Source organism: Bos taurus, chromosome 23 (assembly GCF_002263795.3).
Source record: "Bos taurus isolate L1 Dominette 01449 registration number 42190680 breed Hereford chromosome 23, ARS-UCD2.0, whole genome shotgun sequence".
NCBI classification, from domain to species: domain Eukaryota; kingdom Metazoa; phylum Chordata; class Mammalia; order Artiodactyla; family Bovidae; genus Bos; species Bos taurus.
Genome location: NC_037350.1, coordinates 49,111,514 through 49,136,925, shown reverse-complemented (window position 1 = coordinate 49,136,925; position 25,412 = coordinate 49,111,514). Strand labels below are relative to the sequence as shown.

The window sequence follows — 25,412 nt, the reverse complement described above, 5'->3', positions numbered from 1 at the left end:
AAGAGCAAACAAACCCTTGGATATTTGTGACAGAGATGAGCACAGATCCTTAATTATAAAGCAGCATGAATTCAGCTCTTATTCATTTCAAGCTGTCACAGCTGCTAGAATCTCCGTCATTCAGTCCAGAGGGGAGTGTTGTCTGAGAGTGATGGTTAGTGCAGAAAGATGGAGATCTGTGTGTGAGTCTGTTGCCGCCCAGGTATCACCTGTGATTGGTCAGGGAACTTGGGTATCACCTGTGATTGGTCAGGGAACTTCGGTATCACCTGTGATTGGTCAGGGAACTTGGGTATCACCTGTGATTGGTCAGAGAACTTCGGTATCACCTGTGATTGGTCAGGGAACTTGGGTATCACCTGTGATTGGTCAGGGAACTTCGGTATCAACTTATGATTGGTCAGGGAACTTCGGTATCACCTGTGATTGGTCAGGGAACTTCGGTCAGGTTCCAGGTAGGGTAGGTTTGCAGCTACATCCACACAGTGTACAGATCTGTCAGGAGGCAACAACTCAGGTTCAAGTTTCAATAAAGCGGGTAGTGCACGTAGGCATACCTAACCATTTCTCTTGCTTCTTACAGATTTTCTGGTATAAGGAGAGCGTATCTGCCCACCTCATGCTCAGCCACTTGGGCATTTGATTTTTCATGGACCGTAATGAGTAAAATTAATAATGAAGTCCATGGTAGGGAAAAACTTATGTTTCTTGTATATGAACCTTGTCAAAACAGGCACCAGGCATTCTTAGGAAGACCTAGGATTTATGTCTGATTCCTTATTAAAGTGTAAGAGGAGGCAAAAAAAATAGTGATGGTAAAATGCACAGCAAAGCAATCCACTGCTGGATTTCTGTGATGTATAAATACAGTAATGTGTGCTCTGTCTCTCTCTTCTCGTTCCTGTCTGTAGGATTCCCGTTGGTACGTGGGCTGTTTCTTCCCTCACTCCACACTAAGCCCCATGACTCGGGGTGAAGACATTGATTTAAGCCCACTCTACTTTCACTTTGCCTTGTGAATTAATGTAAGGAAATGAAATCAAACCTCCTAGCTACCACTCATTAGCAACACAATCAAGCTCTTGTGAAGGAAGATCACATATTCACTAGCTTCTTATAAGGAAACTTGAGCAACCAGAGCCTCTTATATATGCACTGAGAAGCATTCTCCCAGGGATTCTAGAAGGCCATGGAGGAAGCAAGAAATAGAACACACTTCAGAAATAAGATCCTACAGGAAGGAAGACAACTCCCCACCCTTTCTGTGGTAGTGCAAGTGGGGGGTGACACTGCTTGGCTGTCCTGACCCCCATCCGCAGCTCTCTCATTCTTGGCCTAGCAGTGACCATGCAACCCAGTTCTGACCAATAACAATAAGCGGAAGGTTCTGGATACGGTTTCCAGAAGGCTTTTTGCCCAGTATGTCCCTGCGGCCTTTTACCTCCCTCTGTCTGCAATGAGGCCTGGGGCGGAGCAGCCACCTTGTGACTGTAACTTGTTAAGGCTGGTGGGGCAGAAGGAAAAGGGGTCCTGCCCCTCTGCTTCCTTGACTGCTCCTTTGGCCTTGGTTGCTGTTCAGTCCCTCAGTCGTGTCTGACTCTTTGTGACCCCACGGACTGCAGCACGCCAGGCCTCCCTGTCCTTCACCGTCTCCCGGAGTTTGCTCAAATGCGCGTCCATTGAGTCAGTGATGCCATCCAACCATCTCATCCTCTGTCGCCCCTTCTCCTCCTGCCCTCAATCTTTCCCAGGATCAGGGTCTTTTCCAGTGTCAGCTTTTCACATCAGGTGGCCAAAGTATCGGAGCTTCAGCATCAGTCCTTCCAATGAATATTCAGGATTGACTTCCTTTAGGATGGGCTGGTTTGATTTCCTTACAGTCCAAGGAACTCTCAAGAGTCTTCTCTAGCACCACAGTTCAAAAGCATCAGTCCTTTGGCACTCAGCCTTCTCTATGGCCCAGCTCTCACACCTGCACATGACTACTGGAAAGACCATAGCTTTGACCATATATAGACGTTTGTTGGCAAAGTGATGTCTGTGCTTTATAATACACTGTCTAGGTTTGTCCCCTTGCCTTGGGCCTCTGGAAATGTTGAATGCCTTGAAGCTAGGTCAGCTTTTCGTGCAGCATGACGCTGAACTCATCAGAACTGACACAGTTGTGGCTGCTAGCTCTGCAGATACAGAGTATGTTGTTCTGTTTCGAAAAGTCAAAGGAAATGAGATCCTACGTGAGCAGAACAGGATCCTCGAATGTACATTCCTGAAATCTAGAGAGAGCTCGATGAATAAGATGTTCAGAAATTGTCTCAGAATGAATGACACAGAGAAACACATCATTTTTACTTAGAAGTAAAGTGAGAGGAGAACAGAATCTTTCCTGTTTATCAGATACAAAGTTATCTACATAATCACAAGGAATGTTTTTATTGCCAGAAACATCTAACTTTTTTAAAAGCTTAAAGTGATTTTTTTTATCATTATTTCTGCAAAATGTTTTTATTAAAGGAAACACCATATGGTAACAGCAAGAAGAGTTACTTACAAGTCACGAAGCTAGTCACAGATTCCTTTCCAACAGTTAAATTCAAAATACTCATCACAGGTCCCTGCATTTAGAAAAAAAAAAAACTTCAAGTTTCAAGACTCCTAAAAGTATAAAACTTTCATCAGAGTGTTGTGCAGTTGTTTTGCCTTTTGTTTTCTGTTCTCATCCTCTAGAATATGTAACACAGTCTTGTGAGACCTAGGGGTCACGTTCTAACATTGAGCAGCAAGTGCGGCGTGGGCACTGAGAGCAGCCATCAGCCACGGCCGCAGGTGAGCTGGCCCTCGGTGCGAAGTCTCAGGGCATCAGCCCCGAGGCCTGCGGGGACAGTGTGTGACGCCGACACGTATCTCCATGCTTCTGCCCTGCTCAGGGGGACCATCGACAACCCAGGCAACCTTGAGCCATCAGAGTCTAACACACTGGGAAGCAGGGCGGGCTGTGCGGCTTCTGGTTCTGTCTCTGCACTAGCTCAGTGTGGTTTTAAGCACTCTGGTGCCCAGATTTAGATGCAGTGAAAGATGGCCTCACCGAAAAAGAGAGCCATAAGACGCGGGCGAGAACCCTCACCTCTAGCTCAGGAATCTCCAACGTTGAGGAAGTTAGGGCTCTGCGGTTGTTGGAAAGATCACTGTAATTTATTTTTTATTTAAATATAATTGACTTACAATGTTGTTTCTGCTGTATAACAAAGTGATTCAGTTGTACACACACACACACCCACCTATATATATATATGTATATATAAATATATACTTTTTCATAGTTTTCCACCATGGTTTATCGTAGGATATGGAATTTAGTTCCCTGTGCTCCACAGAAGGACCTTGTCGCTTATCAGCCTGTATATAATTCGCATGTGCTCCACAGAAGGACCTTGTTGCTTATCAGCCTGTATACAATTTGCATCTGCTCGTCCCAGTGTCCCAGTCTGTCCGTCCCCACCCCCTCGCCACTGGCAGCCACAAGTCTGTTCTCCTGTCTGTGGAGCTGTTTCTGTGTCATGGGTAAGTTCATCTGTGTCGTAGTTTCGAGTCTACCTGTGCGCGATATCGTATGGTGTCTATCTTGGCCTGACTCACTGCTCTTAGAATGATAACCTCTAGGTCCATCCAGGGTGCGGCACATGCCTTTATTCTGTTGAAAGACGACTATATGATGGCCCCCTGAGGAGCTGAGCAGAGGGTACGGTGTGTGTGCACACGTGTGATGTGTGTGCAGACCAGTGTGAGCACTGCCCGGTCTCCTGCCGAACGATGCCGTCATGAAAACCCACTCGCCTGTGTCCTCTTTCTAGTCACACCCTCCCCACCCACCACCCTGCCCCTTGCCACCACTCATCTCTATATTGCTGCCACTTTTCATCTCTATAATTTTGTCATTTTAAGAATATTACAGGAATGGAATCACGCAGCATATGACCTTTCGCGATTGGCTCTTCTCACTCAGCATGATGGCCTTGATATCTGTGCACAAATCAAAAAAGTAAACACCCAAGAATCCTAACTTCTGGCTCAGCCACTTCCAACTGTGTTTATCCTCTCAACAGCTGTACAGAGTACTCACCTCATCGTACAGGTGAAGCCTTGAGGCTTTGACACCGCCCAGCGGCGTCCCTGGGGCCCCTACTCCCTCCCTCCCTCGCCCTTCGCCTCCCGGACAGCAGCCTTGAGGACTGACCTCTCTCTGGTCGCAGGGACCTCCGGGTCCCCAGGTGCCCGGAACGTCTCCTCTGTGTCCGTTTCTAAACTCAGCCTTGGTTGCCGTCTTGTTCCTCTGAAGTTTCTGTGTCCATGCAGCCTTGGGAAAGACAACCCCGCCTCTTCCAGTTCTAAGATGAAGGGGTCCGTCGGAGTGAGCTTTTCCCCAAAGTGTGCCTGGAACTCCAGGTCTGCCAAACCCTGAATCTCCTCCTGGGATCTGTTACAAGATGCTCACGGAGCGACTGGCTCCTTTCCCACGGACCCTGGTAGCACAGCTGTTCACCCCCCGCAGTGTGGTCTTTAATCATCACCCATCTCTGACTTTGTCCCTTCTTCCTGCATTGACGCCTCCCCAGATGTCTCATCCCTTTGGTTCTAAACATAGCTTCTAATGAAGAACCAAGTCACTTATTCTAAGGGCCGAGTGGGGAAAAGAGATGGCAGTTCTCAAAAACTGTGGCAGGTTGATTTTTATTTAGTACATTTCACTTGTTCTCATTATATGCCTAACCATCTAAGCGTGAAGTTCACTGAACTTTGCTGGTGGAAGCCTTTGGAAGAGTTGGAGATTTTTTTTTTTTTTTTTGGTCAGTACAAAGTTTCCTCTTGGTTTTCATCTGGCAGAATTTTCCTCTGGTTGTTTTGTTTTGTGTCCAGCCTTGTTCAGCTGGTTGAGTGCCTCTTCTTACCCTCTGTAACCTTCACCACTTCCTCTTCCCTGCTTGCCTCTCACTTTTTAAGTGTCTGCAAAGAAGAAAATGTGTTTGAGGGTACTGAAAACCAGGAAAAGGGATCTGGGAATAGTATTGTAAACAGGTAAGTGTCCTGTCCCACAAAGGTTTCTTGAAACAGAAGCATCACGGTCCATGAAGGAGATGGGGAGAGAAGCTCAGATCCCGCGGAGAGATGGGTCCCAGAGCCATAAAGAGGAATCACGCTTGTGCCTGATGTCCCGTGAGGTGCCTGCAGGTGTGCGTGTGTCTGTGTGTGCTCAGGCTGGGGGTGTGTGTTAGATTCCGGGGCGGGAACACGGTATGTGACTCCAGATACGAGTGGAATCCCGAGTTCGCCGCCCTCTCGGCCGGGTCTAGTCGTCTGAGCCCTGCAGACACTCCCAGCTACACTGCAGCCTCTTGGGAACCCAAGGGCAGTTCCTCAGCGATCCAGCGTCTTGCCCAATAGCCACTTGTGTGCCCTCGAACCTCCCTGTCGCTCATCTCTGAAGCTCTCTTGACGGGACCGTCTGATTAGTGGCGATCACCCTGCAAACTGCTCTGCCACACAGGGAACCGTGGAGGCCTCCTTCCGTCCATCCCAACCCCGACGCCAAAGCCCCCAGCGACGGCCCCTGTGGGGGACGCTGACCACAGGCCCGGGGGGCAGCAGATGGGCCCGAGCTCACGCATCAGCTTTCCTACGGTGGCTGAAAGGCGACGGCCCCTGGTTCTGTTGTCTCTTCGCCACTGTACTAACAGCTTGAATATTGGAAGACGGCCCCTGGTTCTGTTGTCTCTTCGCCACTGTACTAACAGCTTGAATATTGGAAGGTGAAAGCCATGCTGTCTAATGACCCTGTCAAAGTTTCATGGGAGCATTTGATCAGTGACAAACCTCACTCAGAACAAAACTGCGTTTCTGATGCCGTGGCCGAAAGCTCACCCTTGCTGCGCTGAGGTTGCCTCCGAGTTCGGGAGTTTGGGTCGGGGTCATCGTTGGTAGGTGCCGCGGTCTGGAGGAGCTGGAAGAGGGGGTGAGCGGAGGCTGGGAAAGCGGCTTCTGAAATCATGCTGAGCCTGAAGCCGGCTGTCTCCCTCTCCTTTGAGGAAGTGAAAAACCAATGTGTTTATCAGGAAGCATTTAATAAATATCTGTCATGTAGGCCACTGCCAGCAATAGTGAACTCCGTTCCTGGAGGGCTGATCCCTGCTGGGAGCGTCCCGTGTACGCGCGCATCTCTCCTCGCCATCCTGCCACGCTTACGTCTGGGCGCTGAGCCCAGCCGGCCGCTCTCAGCTGCTGACGGCCGTTTCATCTCTTCCTTCTGACCAGTCAGCTCCCGGCACCGACAGTGACAGGGAGCGGCTTCACGTGGGCAGTGACCCACCTGGGGCCCGCGACCTGCAGGGGAGGGTGGAAGGCATCTGAAGGGACACTCCTGAGGGACACCCCAGACGATGCTTTCCTGGCCTGGGGACCACAGCCTGGGGCTAAGGGAAGAGCAGGGCTGAGCAAGAGGCAGAGGAAGCAGACTGGCTAAGGCCAGCCCTCTGGCCCGCCCCACTCTTACCAGGGCAGCCTGACCCCGCGCTTGCTGTGTGCTCTGAGTCCCTTTGCCCTGGGGACTGTGGTCCCCACGGCCAGCCCTATGCTGGCAGGCTGGACCCGTATGGCACTGAGTCAACATGACAACCATGCTCTGCGAGAGCCGCTCTTAGAGTCTCTGTCAACAGGTGAGACGCACAGGCTTTGGGGGCTTAAGTAGCTTCACCAGGGCACATGGCCACGAAGTGGCAGAACTCGGATGCAAACCCGGTTCTGTCTGAGTCCTAAGCCTCCTCTCCTTCCCAGGGGTCCCCATCTGCTCCCACCTCCCGATGGGCTTTCTGTTGGAAAGATGCTCCCTTTTCCAGGGGCGAGAGGAACCTCTCCATTTCCATGCTGTGCTCAGCGTGGGCACTCAGTGACTCCTCCAGAGGTGGCCCCAGGAGTTCCAGGCAGGTGCTGTGGTTTCTGCACAGAACCCTCTCGGTGGGCAGCACGTGAAAACACTTTACCTTTTTATTGCTAAATCAACACACGTGCAGATAAGTGTGGACCACACAGATGCACAGTATGATCAATAGTCGTAAGGAGACCATCCCAGTCGGGACCTATCTGGATCTGGTCATTAAACATTGGTGGTGGTGATGGTGTTCAGTCACTAAGTCGTGTCTGACTTTCTGCAACCCCATGGACTGCAGCATGCCAGGCTCCTCTGTCCTTCACTCTCTCCCAGAGTTGGCTCAGGATCGTGTCCATTGTGTCCGTGATGCCATCCAACCGTCTCATCCTCTGCCGCCGCCTTCTCCTTTTGCCTTCAAGTGCTGGTGACAAAGAACTGGTCATGGTGATCTTGGTCATTCTCCCCGGCCTAGTCACTCCGTTACCTTCATCTGCAGCGTCTGGCACTCTTCAGGAAAAGCAGTGGTGTTTATGTCATGATCTGTAACGTTTATGCCACAATTAACACCCGCAAGTAGACCCACAAGATGGTATCCTAGAACAGAGCCGTTAAAAAAAATAATAAAACAAAGTTCTGAATCAAGGCAACAGTGATGATGAAGTTATTATTAGCCCTGTTCTACATTCTAGCTCATGTGATGCCAAATTCTTAGGGGAAAAAATGGTCTCCCCAGCGATTTCCTGGAAATCCTAAGTTAGGAGCGGGTCCAGGGCTCTCGGGGCCGTGAGATGACTGCTCCCCCGCCAGCCTCGCCCCGCGCCCTTTTCCCTTCCGTCGGGAAGGGACGAGCCTTTCCTTTGAGAGCGGACGTGCTCACGTCTGCGGCAGGAGATCTTACGTAGACATGCTTCACTGTGTGTGCCTGTGGTTTAATGGTCTCTTTTACTTTTCAGCAGACATCCCGCCTAGATAAATACCAGTTTCTATTTGTGTGTATCTCTTGTAATTGATTCTTTATTAGCTTTTCTCAAAGACAGTGGAATAAAAAGACCTGTTTGAAGAAAGCACAGAATGTCCATTGCCGCCGTAAGAGAAGAAATAAATCAAGGGGTCTTTTATACCAAAGGGAGCCCTCTGTGACCCTGTGTGGTGGAGTCAGAGGGGAACCCTGGGAGCGGCTCACCCTTGAAAGGAGCCCTGAAGCCTGTGATGTGGCCCAGGCTCCAGCTGGCCTGCCCTGCAATTAGGAGCGGATCTGTCAGGATGTGTGTCTCCGGTTCAGACGTTAACCCTTACTTAGTCTTCAGTTTAAGAAGACAAAAAAAAGAAATGTCTTTCAGCTCTGATGAGTGCTTTCATTATTTTCATTACTATGTAATCTGTAATATTTGCTGTTTAAACTCCCAGGCAGCCAGCAGGCAGTTGTCTGTTTCACTGTGGAGGGCAGCCCAGAGCCGAGCAGGCTTTCTTCTAGAAGTCAGGCCCACGCTTGCAACAGAGACAATGGCACCATGGAGGAAACACACACGCACACGTATGCACACACGCACTCGTCTTCACACCACGGTATCCAGTTTCTGTTTGACTGCACGGGTCCTTGTCTGCCCGCCGGCCATCCATGCACACTTGGTGCGGTTCCAGACAGCGGCTTTCTGGGTCCTGGTCGTGAACTCCGGCCACTCAGAGTCCCCAGCCAGGGAAGAAGGGTGGCCCAGCGCTCTTACTTTTTTCAAACCAAAGCTCTTTGAGGACAGCACTGACTCAGGCCCGGGTCTTCAGGGAAGGGGTCCGGCCTCGAGGCAGCAGCCTGACTTGGCTGGTGAGGCTGGGGCGTGGTCAGGAGGCTGCAGGCGTCCGCCCCCCAAGGGAGTCTGCTGTCTGCCATTCGGCGAGTGTCTGCTGAGCCGCTGCTGTGGACCAAGCATCATACTGGGGCCGGGCACTCGGCAAGGAATCCTGCTTTCTGGGGGCATTGGGGGGGGGCGTGCACAGACAAGTGATGGGTGTCACAACCCACCAGCACAGGGATGCCAGGGAGAGCCTCTCAAGAGAGGAGCTTCCAAGCAGAAACCTGAGGAATGAGTAGGAATTTGTGAATGGGGCACATAGAGGGAAGGTCCCTGGACTTTGAAGGCAAGGGAACAGCCATCGCCATGCTGGGCTGAGCCTTAGATGGGAAGAAGGATGGAAGAGAAAGGCAAGGATTCTGTGAGCCCTGGTGGGCTGTGGGCTTGCTGATGGGCACCTTGCTGATGGAGGGGCTTCTTGGTGACATCTTCTTCCTGCCTGGAAGGAAGACAAGATCATTTAAGAGATGACCGTTACTAGAAATGGGCTTCCCAAGTGGCGCTAGTGGTAAAGAACCCACCTGCCAATGCAAGAGATGTTGGACACGCAGGTTCCATCCCTGGGTTGGGAACATCCCCTGGAGGAGGGCATGGCAACCCACCCCAGTATTCTTTCCTGGAGAATCCCATGGACAGAGGAGCCTGGTGGGCTACAGTCCATGGGGTTGCAAAGAGTCAGACATGACGGAGTGCGCATGCATGCACACGCGCACGGACGCACACACACGCGCGCGCGCGCACACACTCCTATCTGGGAGGAGGTGGTTTCGTGAAGGGTCAGGCTCGCCTGATTCCTCTGCTCTGCTGTGCAGAGGTCCCGGGAGGGGGCGGGCTGCGACTCACACGAAACACTTCTGCTTCTCCCCACCCTCCTCCTCCAAGAAGACATGGCAGCCAGCACGTCGGGCTCCAGCTCCGTGGTTTCTACCGCATCCCCATCGAAATCTCTGCACTAAAGCTAAGTCCCAGGGCGTATTTAATTAAAAGACAAATGGCAAAATGAGGTTGTGGTGGGTGCTTTCTAACTGTGGCCTGCTAGATTTTAATTGCTCCTCATAAACCGTGAGAGCTCCTCCCAGGCGCCACTCTGCACACCCCTGTCCTTTTTTCATCACAAAGGGGACGTTCTCAGCCGCTGACAGGCCGGGCCTCCTGTCTCCACAGAGAGACTTGATCTCGCCCGACAGTGATTCAGCAACTTGCCGAATCCAATTAGCAGCTTTGCAGCTCCTTCCTCAGAGCGGCTGTAGTCGAGTCTGGCTGCAGATGCCTCCCCCAGCCGCATCGCCCAGCCCAGGGTCTGCCCACTCGTCACCAGCGATTACTGTGGCCAGAGTGCGTGCACCAGCGCGGGGCACTGGGGTTCCTGGTGGGTTAGAAGCCTGCTTGGCCCGGGGTCCCTGCTTTTCTCTGTCCTTCGCCGGAGGTTGACACGGAATGCCCTGGGACACTCATGATTAGAACAGCCAGAGGTTCTGGGCAGGAACTGAGGCCCAGAGACAAGAAGGTGCCTGCTTGGGGTTACCTGGGTATTTAGGGAAGGGCTATGCTTTGGGGTCCCGGGTCTCCTGACACCCCTCTACGGGCCTACACCTGTAGCCCCCGCCAGGTCCCTACAGACTCTTCCCCAGCTGGCATGGCAGTGAGGTGGGGAGCCATACAGCCCCTTGGGCTCCCAGACTCAGTACATGATCCTGAGCTCTCAGGGTCTCCTTGGTGAGACCCTCAGCACCCTAAATTCCCTTCTGTTTTGATTCGGGGACAGGAGGCAGGCCAGAGAGAAGGAGACAGAGAAAACGCAGGCGTGAAAACGTTATGAATCGGCCACTCCCACAAACACTGAAAAAAGCAGGTGGCCAGAGGGGCTCAGCTTTGGGGGGGCCTCTCTTGAGGGGGAAGAAGGGGGCTCCCTCTGGTGTTGTGCTCAGGGGCCCGGATTACACTGGGGCCTCCGTCCCAGCTCAGAGCGCTGCCCGCATCTGTCCACGGACGCGAGATCCCTCTGCAGCTCTTCTGATGGACACTTGCCTGCGTTTCGTGAGTTGCTGTTTTTGTCACTGGAACAGACCTGGTCCACACCGGCAGGCCAAGTGAATGAGCCTATTTTAGTGAACCGTGAAGCGATCGGCCACGGCGCTCGGCCGTCTGTAACCTGGGCGCCGCCTCCCCGTGTTAATGTGCACGAGAATTTCATGGCTGCGTCCCGTCTGCCGAAAAGGGCGCCGCACACCTGGCACTTGTCTCTGCCGTGTTTTGATTTTTCCTGTGCCCCGAAGTAACTGCAGAGAGTGGTTTTTAAGAAAACAGAACCAACCGGGATATGTCTTCCAAGTCGAGCACAGTCGCCACAGTGTTTCAGAGAGAGACCCACCAGCCTCTTCCCTACAGTTTGGATACGAGTGGGTGGTCCAGACTGAACCCACGCCCCGGAGGTGCTGATGGAGAGGCTGCTCAGCTGTGGGCCGGCGGGGGTGCTCACGGGCCGAGACGGCGCGAGGGTGAACGGACACAGCTGAGTGCCTGGCGCCCAGTACATTACAACTAATGTCAATGCTCTTGCTTGTTTTTTTTTCTTTTTAAATAAATCAGGGGACACATAACTTTTTATTAACCTAAATAGATATATGCCCTGCTCATTAAACAAATTAATTACCAAGGCTTATAATGCTAATACTAACTATAGTCAATGCTATCTTTTATTGAGTATGCATTTTGTACCAGGCATTACGTTGTGATCTTATCTCATAAGTCTATTTGTGTTAGGTTCTCAGTTGCCCAGTCATGTCCGACTCTCTGCGCCTCTGTGGACTGCAGCCCCCCAGGCTCCTCTGTGCGTGGGATTCTCCAGGCAGGAATACTGGAGTGGGTGGCCATTTCCTCCTCCAAGGGATCTTCCCAACCCAGGGATGGAACCTGCGTCTCTGGCGTCTCCTACACTGGCAGACAGATTTTTTTTTTAAACCACTGACCCACCTGGGAAGCCCGTGTTTTATTAGCCCCACTTAACGGTGTCAAACGCTAGGCTCAGAGAGAGTCAGGGACTTGCCAGAATGAGAGCAGGTCTCTCAGTGCCTCTGCTGGCCTGACTCACCACGTGTTTCGCGAGTGGTAAGGTTCTGTGGGAAGCCCGGAACTGATGGTAACAACCAAAACAGAAAGTCAGCTTTCCTGAGTTGTTTACCCCAACTGAGGGCATCTGGAACAGCATCCCAGATGGAGACCGCCCCTGGAAAAGTGGGCCCTCTGAGACCAGCCCCTGTCAGCAGTTCTGCTGGAGAGTGAGCCTGCTTTTCACTCCTCTGTGATCTAAGCCATCCATCCTATGATTGCTGCTCACTTCTTTTTGAGTCTGGTTTTCCTCCTGAACGATACCATTCATAGGGCTTTCATTGCCGGTGTTGAGTGGTAACTCTTGTCATTTTGTCTCACTTTGAAAATGTTTTTATTTTGCCATTATTCCAGAATAACAGCTTAGCTGAGTGTAACTGTATAGGTCCACATTTTGTCGATATTATTCCGTCGCCTCCTGACTTCTTTGGAGCCACTGAGAAGTCTCACGTGTCTTTAACTGCTCCTTTGCAAGTTTTCTCCTTTTCCCCTCTAGTTGCTATGAAGGGCATCTCTTGGTCTTAATTGTTATGCAGTTGCATTACCATGTGCTTAGGGCAGAGTTTTTTAAAATCCCATTCAGAACTTACTGTGCTTCCTGAGTCTGAGGAGTTCATTATTTCTGGAAATTCCCCAGCCATTATCTTCTCAGATGTCCTCTGTTCTTCTTCTGGGACTCGTATTCATCTGAGTTTTCTTACATTCTCCAGGATTTTCATTTCTGTACTTGCCTCCCTGTTGTGCTGTGCTTAGTCGCTCAGTCGTGCCCAACTCGTTGTGACCCCATGCACTCCAGCCACCAGGATCCTCTGTCCATGGGATTCTCCAGGCACGAATCCTGGAGTGGGTTGCTATGCCCTTCTCCAGGGGATCTTCCCAACCCAGGGATCGAACCCAGGTCTCCCACATTGCAGGCAGATTCTTTACCGTCTAAGCCACCAGGGAAGCCTCTGTACTTCCCTACTGTTGCTGCTGTTGCTAAGTCGCTTCAGTCGGGATTTTCCAGGCAAGAGTACTGGAGTGGGGTGCCATTGCCTTCTCCGTACTGTGTTCTAAATAGTTCCACACGTCTGTCTTCCTGTTTTTTTAATTCTGTATTCAGTTGTATCTAGTCTATTGTTTAGCCCTTCCACTCATTTTAAAGTTATAACTATATTTTTATTTCTATACATTTTCTGTTAACCTGTTGGTTTTTTTCAGATCTGCTATCATTTATAATGTTCTTTCATATCTTGTATGTCTTTAAGTATTTTTAAATGTTTAACTTTTAATCACTAGAAACACTTTTTGGATTGTTCTTGTGTTTGGAATTCTCAGGATACTGATTCTTCTGCGTTTTGCCTGGTGACTGGCATGTTCTGGGCTGTCTCCTCATGTGCTCTGTGTTTTCCAACTGAGATTATGTTCACTGGGGCCTTTCCTGAAGTGACCCCTCAAGGCCCCCGTTTCCTCCAGAGCTGTTCTGCACTGTCCTCTGCCAGGCAGTCTAGGGACTCTACAGGCAGCATCATCCCAGGACCAGTTTTGCGCTGACGTCTCAGCTTGAAGATCTGCAGCATTTCCTAGCCTACTCTCGTGTCAGGGATGCAGCCCTTCAGCTTTGTGTGGGAATTTCAAGTCCAGTTTCTTGCTTCATGTGGACCAAAGCCTCCAACTCTTGTTCTCAGGTAGACATTAAAATCTGAACTCTGGGTTACAGTAGCTGATTCTGCTCCCTCCTCTGGGCAGCACAAGTTCTAGACACATATTATTACGGGTTTTTTTGTTTGTTTGTTTTTGTTTTTTTTTTTCACTTGGAGATTCCCCTTGCTTTCATAATCTACTCAGCTATCAATGTTTTCAAGTGTTATTTGCAAATCTAGGAGTATGTTGCAGTAGGATCTTCAGTTGATCATGTTTCACCATCATCCTGGACTCCTCTTGGCTCAGTACTATCTTATTCTGAGCTAATTGTCGTACATGGAACAGATTGTGGGGGAGAAAGGGACAGACTTAACTCTCTGATCACCTGCTCTAGCAATCTGTCCAAAGCACAGCCCAGCTGAGTGCCCAACACTCAGTCCCTTGCCCAGTAAGAAACTCAGCATGAAGTAAGGGAGCTGGAAGCTGCTGGCCCACACGGTACTTCCGTCAAGGCATGGCAGTGTCAGATTGGACCTCAAGCCCACGAAGGAGGTGTCTTGTTGACACTTTGCCTTTGAAATTGACTCCTGAGCAGTCTTACTGAATCTCACCTAAACGTTTATAAGGAGCAGAATTCAGCTTAGAAAATGGAGTATGTTTTTCTCCTGTACACCAGAAATGTAAGCTCAATGTCTTTTTTTTCTCTTTTTTTGAAGTAAGAAAATATCAAGAAAGGAACATTTTTTCCCTCTTGAGTTTGAAAATGGACAGCCACAACTCAATTATATTTTGATATGGTTTATTGACTCTGACTTTTACTTTATTAGTACTTTCTTCCAAGTTGCTGACCATGCTTTGTTCACATGACTTCCATTTTTCCTAACTGAGGGACTAGTTGGGAGCAAACAGCATTACTTTGGTTTTATTGAGAGCTGGAGAGGTCAATAGATTTATGTACAAAACAGAGATGGCCAGACCACCAAAAAAATGCTGTGCACTTGAGCGGACCCACCTCCCTGGCCCCAGACAAAATTGCTTTTTCTTGGAAGTACATTTTAGAGCTATTCTCTGAAGTTTCATCAAGGGAATAGGCTTGTGAAACCCACGGCTGCCTTGAAAGAGCAACATGGTTGAGACCCTGGCCACTAAGTCAGGCAACAAACCAGGACTAAAAGCACAGCTTTGGAGGCAGCTGGAATCCCGCCACTGTTGCCTGCGACCTGCGTGATCTGGGAGGACACGTGGAACCTCTCTGAGCTGTAGTTTTCTCATCTGCAAAATAGGGGGGCGGGGGGCAGAAATCCCCATTATGATGGGACTGTGATAAGAATTAAAGGAGAGCTTGCAGCAAGGCAGGCTAAGTCACCCAGAAATCCTAATGATTACTCAGCTGAAGCTGCATGTATGGAGCCCACCTAGGCTTTTCTCTGGGGTGGATTTCCTTCTCCGAACCCCTACAATCTCTTCTCCCCTCGGGCAGTGAGGACCTTGGGACTGATCAGGCTTCTTCCACTGTGGCTGTGAGTTCTAAACCAGATTTACATCTTCATTCATTCAGCTCACCACCTGCATATCTGTGTTCCATGGTTTCCAGGTCTGACTTTGCCTTCATCAACCTTATGTTTTCCCTCTTTCTGGCTTTTTTTTTTTTTAATCCATATTTGTTATGCAGGGCAAAGATGGAATGAAATATTCAAGGGCCAGCACTTTATGCTCAATAGGCCCTTCTTTCCTTCAGTGTTTTTCTTTCTTCTTTTGCCCTTTCTTTTCTTCGTACTTCTATGCTTTCTCCACTGTATAATATTTACTAACAAATCAATTTTTTCCTTTTTGTGATAAAGTCCTAGTCACGTTTCAGAAGGCATCCTGTGGTTCATCTATTAGTGGGATATCCCTTTTGAAAAGCAGCCGGCGGTGACTGTGGACATCAACAGCCCAGCAGAGTGCATCTGGGAGGGGTGATGAGCCGAGTTTAATGCAGGGGGAGGGAGTGGGGTTCCAGCCTTGGCCCCACCCCCTCACACCGTCTCTGCAGGCCTGGCCCTGCTCTGCAAGCAGAGGCGACAGTGTCCACCTCTTAGGACTGCCCTGTGGTCACAGCCACTGAGTGATGTCATGTGGGCGTGAGGTTCTAGAAGCTGCATAGCTTTATAATTGCCAACTTTCCTTATCGCTGCTACTGTTACTATTGACAAAGTGTCTTCAGTTTTTTAAGAGGTATGTGATGCCAAGGCCCAGAGCTTTCGTCAGTCTTGTCAATATTTGGAATTTAACATTTGTTTCCATACCTAAGTCATACAAGCGTCTGGGACAAGCTTGTGTCAGCGTGTTTCCTCCTACCAGCTTCTCAGGGGAGTAGATGTCTGCGGTGGTCATTTTGAGTGTCCAGCAGAACACACGCCATGTGGTGGACGTTCATTTCATTTGCTGACCGAATGAGAGAGTGAATGAATGAGTGGCGCGGAGAGACAGACAGATGTCTGGCCTCCCAGGCAGAGGTGCTGAACGTTACAGGCACTCCCCCCCAGGCCCTTTGTCACTCTGACCACCTCTGGTCCTGGGGTCCCCACCAAGATCACCAGACTGCTTTGCTGCTGACAGTGAGCTGTCGGGTCAGCAGGGCTGTCGTTGGGGAGAAGGGCTGGGGTGAGCACAGGGCCAGTGAGGAGAGCCAGGGAGCCCTTGCCAGTTCGCCGTGGGGCAAGGTCCCGCTCAGCCTGTGCGGTGGGTTCCTGGGTGGGCTGCCCCTGAAGCGATCATCACCAGGGTCTGCAGCGAGCACTCCACCCTGGACCACAAAGTCGCCACGGCCCTGATGCTGGAGCCCGTGATCCCATGAAACACGTTGCTCAGATGATGCGTGTTTAATCAGCTCTCCCTGCCATATTCCAGCCTAGAGTCTATGTCCAGAGGAAGCTTGTCCTCCCAGCCGAGGCCCTGTTTGGCTGCTCTCGCCCTCAGCCTCTCACTGTTTGTCGAGGGATGACGCGACTATTAGACCCAGAGGGTCTCTTCTCAAAAGCATTTGCGAAATAAACATAAGTCATGGACATATGTATACATTTCTCTTTACTAACATGTGCTTCCTTTGTAACTAACTAGTCACCGAGTCTTTCAACATAGTCAGCCCATTTCCTCCAGGCCTCATTAAAGAATGAAAGCTGTACGACATGCACACTTACGGGCAGCTCCGCCACACACTCCTTGGTTGGGTGGCTCTTAATTCAGACAGTGACATGGTTTTTGTATAGCGTTAATACCTCTGGAACCCTCCACTGTTGGGGGCTGTAGAAGCTAGTTTAACAACCTCTAGCTGCAGCGAAGCTGCCAGGAGCAGGCCCCCCCGCCTTCCACGCGCTTCCTTAGGCGCCCAGCCCTGAACTCTGCTTCCAGCTCAGGCTTCTTTGCTGCTGCTTAGTTGCCCAGCCGTGTGCGCCTCTCTGCGACCCCGTGGACGCCTCTCTGCGACCCTGTGGACTGTGGCCCGCTAGGGTCCTCCGTCCACGGAATTCTCCAAGCAAGAATACCAGAGTGGGTTGCTATTTCCTTCTCCAGGAGATCTTCCCAACCCAGGGGTCGAACCCATGTCTCCTGCATTGCAAGCAGACCCTTTCCCATCTGAGCCACAAGGGAAGCCCTGAAGCTTCTTAGCCAGAGTTTTAAAGCCATCTCCCTGCAGATCAGGCAGCCTCCGGACAGCTCCCCATTGGACCTCTTATACCTGGAGCATACACTCAGCATCCTTTGTTAAAAGAGGAGACATAATGAACACCCCCACCAGTAACACGTGTGTCCTTCACCACCTAGAACAGGGTCCCTGCCCTTCACCTGCCAGACGCTACTCATGCTGAAGATCGAGGTGTAAGTGCATCTCCCCGCCAGTCTTTTCTCAGCCCGAAGTCACCTACAGCCTGTGGTTGCGTCCAACACTCAGCGTAACAGCCGTGCCTGGGGGGGCCACGCCACGCACCCACGTCTCAGCCCCGACACAGGTGGTAATCTCCCACCTTGTATGTCTTGTTTTGGGGTGCCTCTTCCCCTCACCTGCCACTGTGTCATGCACAGAACGGCCACTGCGTGAGTATTGATGTATCAACAGCCACTGCGTGATGTGTTGATGAAGCAATGCTATTCCCCATTCTGTATCTCCTGCAGTTTCTGCCTCAACGCAGAATACATCATTGCAGGTCAACTGACTGAGTTGAAAATGTAGCACGTCACCTACCAAAAATCTTGTGTTTTGTGACCCAGCTCATCCACTGGGATGCCAGCTCGTTCAGGAAGCCACCATGTGCCAACCTGGAGTTAAAGTTAGCTGTGTCGACTTGGGCTGGGCAGACGTAGCCAGGGAGGAAAAGAAAACCTCTTCCAAATCTTCCCCACAAAGGACGAGCACGGAGCTTTGGAAATCTGTGCCACATGAGACGTTACTTCAAGTTTGTTAGAGATGTAGGAGGGCGGCTTGGAAGACAATGGAAATGTCGCAAAGAATTTTTCAAATGTGGTAAACCCTGTGACAGCATGGTGAGCTTCGAAACCACTTGTGTGAAAGGCAGGGCAGCCTGGTTGCTAAGTTAGTGACGCCAAGAAGCTGAGCCGTCTGGGCAGGTGGAAGCCAAGCACACCATTCTCTTAGGATGGTCCTGCCCCTGCTGAGCAGGGGCCTGGTGGGGGTTTTCATCATTGTTTTCAATTTCTCTGTTTTTAGTATAAATTTGAATTCCCAATTTCCATTTCTAGCAATAGCCAACTAGGTGGTTTGGGCCAACTCTCCTCCAAAAGGAAATGTTTGTGGTGCTGAAATCCGCAGAACGTGAAGTTTATCCCCCCCGCCATTCTTCCCTGGCACTGATACTGTCATGCTCCGGTGCGGCCGTCACCACCGCCTGCCTCCTGAACGTCCTCATTTTCCCCCGTCACCACCATCCACCTCCTTTCCTCAGTGGAACCCTGCCCGCCTTGAACACTGAGCCTCCGTCCCCTCCCTCAGACCCTGCGACCACCACTGTCTCCTCCGTCTCTGTGAGTCTGGCTGCTCTTGGGACCTCGTGGGAGCGGAGCTGTGTAACCTCTGACCTTCTGCGTCTGCCCCATTTCACCGACCACAACGCCTCCCAGCTCCCCCCAGGTTGTAGCACGTGTCTTCTTAGGACCCGTTTGTGCAGGTGTGGGGGCTGCAGCTCAGGTGGCCTTGTCCAAGGTCTTTGCGGCCTTTCTCTGTGGCCCCAGCTGAGGCTGCAGAATCTTTGGGCACACGAATAATAAGACCAGTTGTCGGCTATAGCCTGAACTGTACGGAACACGTGACGTGTATTATCGTCGTTTGGTCCTTCAGAAACCGCATGAGCCTGTGATCTGCATCTTAGAGTGAGAGCCTGGGTCAATGACGAGGAGCTGGCCCGAGACCCAGACCAGGGAAGCGGTAGGGCTGGGCCGAGCTGCCTCTGTCCGCCTCCCCATGAGAGAGGCTTTTAGGAAACTTCCCCAGAGCAGTTGCTTTCATCAGAATGTGCAGTGGAGACTGAGAACTCTGGCCCCCACCCCAGAAGGCCAGGGCAGAGTCTCCTCCTCCTGACCTAGAGGCATGAGACACCCTCTCCCCGCCGCCCCCAGAAAATGCAGGGAAATTTCCAGGACCCTTGAGAATAAAGTAGGCGGGGAGTGGGGGGAGCTGACGCCTCCCTGAGGGCTTGACAAGTATCTGATGTGAAGCAGCTCGCCTTGCCGGCAAAGCCTGCGTCTCTGAGGACCTCTTCAGCTGCCGGCATGCGGGGAGTCAGGGGTGCTGGGGCCCGGGGTGGGGACCGCTCTGGAAGCAAGCCTCTCTCCCAGCTCCTCCCCGCTCCGTCAGGGCCTGGAGTGGAGTTTCGTTCCCCAGGCAGTGACTGTCAGAAGAACCATCTGGCTGGTTTCTGGTGAATGACTCCAAGGAACAGAAATCCCTGTGAGCAGAAATTGCCGCTGCAGAGGCTGCGTGAGGCAGTGGTGTCCACCTGCGAACACGGGGCCGCACTCACAGTGGCCCCTGGGAGTGGCAGGCCCGAGACCGTCTGAGCCTGAGACGTGAACGCCACTCAAACGTGTGACATGGGGAGGGTGGCCGACACGGTGGACGGCCCAGGACGGCCCAGGGGTCTGCTCCGACCCAAGACCCGCCTCCTGCAGGACGTCTCCCTCGGCCGGCCTGCCCAGCCCTCACCCGCCCCTGCAATGCCAGCTACTGCCCCTGGCTCCCACCACCAGTGCCCCCAGAGTGGCTGCACCCCAGCTCTGCCCTTCCCTGAAGCCCCTCAGGTAGGCGCCCCTTTCCCTTCATCCATGCGGGCTCAGCAGAGGTTCAGCCCGGCCGGCTTGTTCCCCCGGGACTCCCACAGTGTCGCCTGGGATGCAGAGCCGGGGTGAGCCAGCCATCACTCGGTCCAGCCCGCTCCCGGGAGGTCTCATGGCCAGGCCTGGGGCCCGGGTGCTTTCTTGCATTAAACCCACGAAACCTCTGTCCCCGGAAAGCCCAGAGCAGTTCATTAGGAGCCAGGCACGCAGTCCCTGGACCCGAGGTCTTGTGACCAGGATTTCATTTCTCCTCTCCCCTTTGGCTTTTTTAATATAGCGAAGGTCGGAGATGGGGAGGGGGCTGTGGTTTGCTTAGTGTGCGGAGCACTCATTTAAATCATGTCCAGTTCCAAGCAGTAATTCTTATCTCTCCCTGATTGCCAGCCCACTCCTCACCAGCCTTCCCAGCCAGGCCCCTGGGGTGTTCATGCCCTATTCCCTCCCCACCCCTTCTCTCCCCATCAGCAGCACGAGTTGGGGGTGGGGCAGACCGCCCGGGGCCGTCGGGGTCTCATCAGCATTTGTGGGTCCCACACTAGCAGACCAGCCCAGGAGGCATGTGTCACTGTCACACTGCAGACTGGGAGCCGCATCCCACGGACGCAGAGGGTGAGGGAGGGAGTGAGGCAGGGCTCCAGCTGCAGGTCCAGGTTCTCTATGCCTCATGCCCCGACCCCTCCCTGATCCCCTTCCCACCGCACTGTTCCCTCTCCTGAGCCTCCTGGTGGGGCAAGGGGTCTGCTGCGTGGCCGTGAGGCTGGGCTTCAGCATCACTTGAGCCAGGAGTGAGTCTGGGGTCGCACTGCCTCTTACTCTGAGAACCGCACCTGCCCCGGGACAGCTCGTCGCCTCTGGGAGCAGCCCTGCAGATGGAGGTGTCCGTGTGCACTGCGCATGCGGTGACGCATTCTGGGTGGCGTCCAGCGCACCACCGAGAACGGAAGGAGCTGGGGAGCAGCAGTGAGCCTCACGGTACCTTCTTCCCACTGACAGATTGTTGGTTTACAACCTGCCGTTAGTTTCGGCTGTACATCACAGCGATTCAGTGTTTCTTGTAAATCGTACTCCATACAAACTGATTATAAAATATTGGCTGTTTTCCCTGTACTGTAGGTTCCAGCCTCATCGTTTATTTATTTTATGTCCAGCAGGCTGCTCCCTTTCATCCCCCTTCTCTGCTTTGCCCTCCCCCACCTCCTCCCCTCTGGTAGCCAGTGGTTTGTTCTCTGGGGTGTGCACCCAGAGTGCAGTACACATGGCAGCTCTGTGTACCGGGTCACGTGGTAGCTCTGTGTACCTGGCTCGCGTGGCAGCTCTGTGTACCCAGGTCATGTGGCACCTCTGTGTCCCTGGCTCGCGTGGCAGCTCTGTGTCCCTGGTTCACGTGGCAGCTCTGTGTACCCAGGTCATGTGGCAGCTCTGTGTACCCGGCTCACGTGGCAGCTCTGTGTCCCTGGCTCGCGTGGTAGTCTGGGTACTTGGTCACATGGTATCTGTGTACCCGACTCGGAAGCTTTTGGGCTGAAAGAGGCCACATTAAGAGGATGCAGAAGAATCAGAGAGGCCCTATCCAGACCTTTGGGGCTGGCCCTTCCAGGCGTCCCTCCCGTCTGGGGACTCCATCTTCTCACCTGCTCCATGCTGAGCCGTGCAGACCCTTCAGCTCCGTGGTCTTCATGGCTGGGCCACTCCCCGAGGGTGGGAGATTCAGTCCTGCACTCAGACAAGGCCCAGGTTTCCCCGCCAGTAAAAGGAGGACCAGGTGCGTCCTCCGTCTGAAAGCTCCAAATACAAGTCTCTAGGAAGCAGACAAAAGGCACTCCTTTCTCCATCTCACCAGCGACGGCAGCAAGAGGCAGACCTGGTTGGTTTTCAGTTGAATCTACTGAATTATCGCCAACTATTCTGCCAAATACTCTTTCTCTCCATTTTTAAAATTAATCCATATGTCATGATTCATTACACCCAGCTCCTTACAGTGTTTTATAAAAGCTGTTTGAAGCCCAAGAATCCTTACAGGGGCCTTCTCAGAAGCACTCAGGAGCAAGGAGATAAAACTTTTCCCACTTGTCTCTGGTGGAAAATCTCAGCCTGGCGAGTCTACGTTTCAGCTGAGAGACAGAGACCTGCGTGAACCCCTGGAAAAGTGTAATAACAATGTCATGAGGACACTTCAATCTCGCACTCGTGAATCTTGAGAGTTTCCAGGCCCCGGCGCCTTCTGCCCACGTCTCCTCTGTGGCCGGGAAAGGTCTTCGGAGTCTGCACTGTTGCCCCGTCGATGGAAGAGACGCTGGGAGTCAGGATGTGCCTGGATGTGTAGCCTGGAAACGAGGCACTGGCTCGAGGCCTCCAGGCTTGTGGGGCCTGTGTGGTCGGGGAGGGAGGAGGAAGATGGGCCCCACGCAGGCCTTGGGGACCCACCTCCCTGCAGGAGACTGTCTTCCGACCTTGCTGGGGCCCCATCTGCTGACAGCCTGGGCCCAGGCCCTGTCGCCATGCCTATTCTAGTAAATGTTTGCAGCCCGTGGTTTCTCTGCCCTTTTTCTCCTCCTTAACTAACTGACCCTCCCCTAGAGCCCTCCGTCTCAGAACCCTGGACCCAGGAGCCCCCAGCGGCCGCAGGAGGCCGTCCAGCAGGGCCCAGCTGGGCTCCACCTCTGCAGGGACGCGACTGCTCGGGGACCCGGGCAGTTCAGGCCTGGCCCCTCCAGCCCCACTGTGAGGCCTGCCCGGGAGCCTCCTGCAGCCCGCACACAGCCTCTGCATCAGGCGCCATGGCCTGGGGTCCCCGGAGGGCTCCACAAAGGCTTTGCTTCCACGAACCAGGAGGCACAGTGGAGACGAGGCTCCTGTGGGCCGAGAGCTTGGGGCGCCCCATGTTGACCCTCCCTCCCCTCTGCCGTCCCCTCGGGATGCTGACGGCATCACCTCCGTCACCGTTAGAGGCAGGGGTGGGAGGAAGGAGGAGAACACGGGCAGGGAGACCCAGCGGGCAGGGCGAGGCTGGCCCACCCCGAGGCCTGAACGCAGACGGCCGCCCCAGGGGCCGGTGATTGTACGGGAGTTTGTTCAGCAGCTTTTATGCAGCACCTGCTGTATGCCAGACACTGCTCTGGGCACCAGAAGAGCAGAGGTGCAGCCCACCAGGAGCACACGGCATCGGCACAGGCCCACCCTTGGCCCACAGGGCGACTCTCTGCTTCTGGTAGGACAGCTTTATTGAGATGTGATTCAGACATCATACACCCATTTAAAGTGTTCAGCTTAGCGGTTTTTATAATATTCACCACCATCTCACTCCAGACATCCCATTACCCTCAACAGATACCTGGACGCCCTTAGCAGTCACTCCATTGCCCAGCTGCACCCCCAGCCCGGGGCTGTCAGGAATCTGCTTTCTGTCCGTGTGGACTTGCCTATTCTGGACATTTCGTCAGATGGAGTCAGATGAGGTGTGGCCTTTCGTGCCCGGCGCCTCGCAGTAGAGCCTGGGGCGTTCAGGGTTCCTCTGGCCTGTAGCACTAGAACGCCCTTTCTCGTCATGGCCGCGTAACTCTCCACACGGAGGGAGAGTGTTTGTCCACCCACCAGGTGAAGGGCACTTGGGTCGTTTCCACTTTTGGCTGGCGTGACTGATGCTGCTCTGAACACTCACGTGTCGGCTCGTGTGTGGACACATGCTTTCATTCCTCTTGAGCGTGTACTCACGGAGCCATCACGACCAGAGGGTGACGGAGCGTTTCAGTGTTTGAAGGACTGTCGGTGTGTGACCCTCGGGTTCCTCCAGCTCTCTGCCCAGCAGCCGCATGACTTGACGTCCCCACCAGCCGGGGGTGTGGAGCGGCCACCCAGAGGCCCTCAGCTCAAGGGTCTGGGCCGAGGGCACGTGGCACATGGCGCCAGGCTGACGTCCCCGGGCCCTCCCCGGGACCACTCGTCACTCCAGCTTTGTCACCTGCGGTGGGGACGGCAGGGCTGGAGAGGAGGGATTTGGTGGCTTAGCTTCAGGAGAGAGACAGATGTGTCTGGGGCAGGTGCGGGGGCTGGAGGCCCAGGCTTGCCAGCTGGTGCCCAGGCCTCCCTGCTGAGGTGTTGGGCACCCGACGGTCAGCAGCTGCCGCGCTGCAGACGTGCTGTTGCGATCCGCGTCGCGGCATCCCCCAGCTGCGCCGTGAGGCCAGGCCCGCAGCCGCCTGGTACAGGTGGGGATCAGTGACTTGTCTGCACAGCATGGGGAGGGCATCATCACCTGTGTGCTGCCCGTGGCCGGCACATTCCTAACCCGCCTGCTGGTCAGAGTGCCCTGGGAGCCCCGGGCCCCTAGCTCCGACTCAGTCTCCAGGAAAGCCTGCTGCTCCCTCAGGTGGCACACCTGCCCACACTCACACCTGCCCACCCTCACACACTCACACCTGCCTGCACTCACACACCTGCCTGCACTCACACACTCACACCTGCCTGCACTCACATACTCACACACCTGCCCGCACTTACACACCTGCCTGCACTCACACACTCACACACCTGCCCACACTCACACACACACCTGCCTGCACTCACACACTCACACACCTGCCCACACTCACACACCTGCCTGCACTCACACTCACACACCTGCCTGCACTCACACACCTGCCTGCACTCACACACTCACACACCTGCCCACATTCACACCTGCCTGCACTCACACACCTGCCTGCACTCTCACACTCACACACCTGCCCACACTCACTCACACACCTGCCTGCACTCACACACTCACACAGCTGCCCGCACTCACACAACTGCCCACACTCACACACTCACACACCTGCCCGTGCTCACACACCTGCCCACCCTCACACACCCACACCTGCCTGCACTCACACACCTGCCCGCACTCACACACTCACACCTGCCTGCACTCACATACTCACACACCTGCCCGCACTTACACACCTGCCTGCACTCACACACTCACACACCTACCCACACTCACACACACACCTGCCTGCACTCACACTCACACACCTGCCTGCACTCACACACTCACACACCTGCCCACACTCACACACTCACACACCTGCCCACACTCACACCTGCCTGCACTCACACACCTGCCTGCACTCTCACACCTGCCTGCACTCTCACACTCACACACCTGCCCACACTCACTCACACACCTGCCTGCACTCACACACCACACACCTGCCCGCACTCACACACCTGCCCACACTCACACACCTGCCCGCGCTCACACACCTGCCCACGCTCACACACCTGCCCGTGCTCACCGCCTTTCTCTCCTGTCCTCCAGGACACACAGGACCAGCCACTGCTACCGCATCACCTACCGCCACATGGAGCGCACGCTGTCGCAGAGAGAGGTCGGGGGCATCCACCAGGCCGTGCAGGAGGCAGCCGTGCGGCAGCTGGGCGTCGAGGGCAGGTTTTGAGGCCCCCCTTCCCAGGCGCAGCACTCCCGGGACTCCAGGGTTGCTGAGTGAAGGAGAGAAGGATCCCGTCTGTGGACTGAGGCATCCATCATCCTGCGATAAACGGGCCGGTTCCAGGACTCTCAGAAAATAAAGCATTGCTCTCGAGAA

The 25,412-nt window shown here is 53.3% G+C and overlaps 1 protein-coding gene across 9 annotated transcripts in view; it reads left to right on the top strand.

Annotated features, from left to right (window-relative positions):
- The window catches only part of FARS2 (phenylalanyl-tRNA synthetase 2, mitochondrial), a 305,944-nt gene extending 280,532 nt beyond the window's left edge, over window positions 1–25,412 (top strand). For 7 of the 9 annotated variants that reach the window (XM_024983442.2, XM_024983449.2, XM_059880242.1 and 4 more), the window contains 1 exon segment: window positions 25,124–25,412. In XM_024983442.2, the coding sequence (XP_024839210.1) occupies window positions 25,124–25,262 (139 nt within the window). In that variant the 3' untranslated portion in view covers window positions 25,263–25,412. 9 annotated transcript variants of the gene reach the window in all.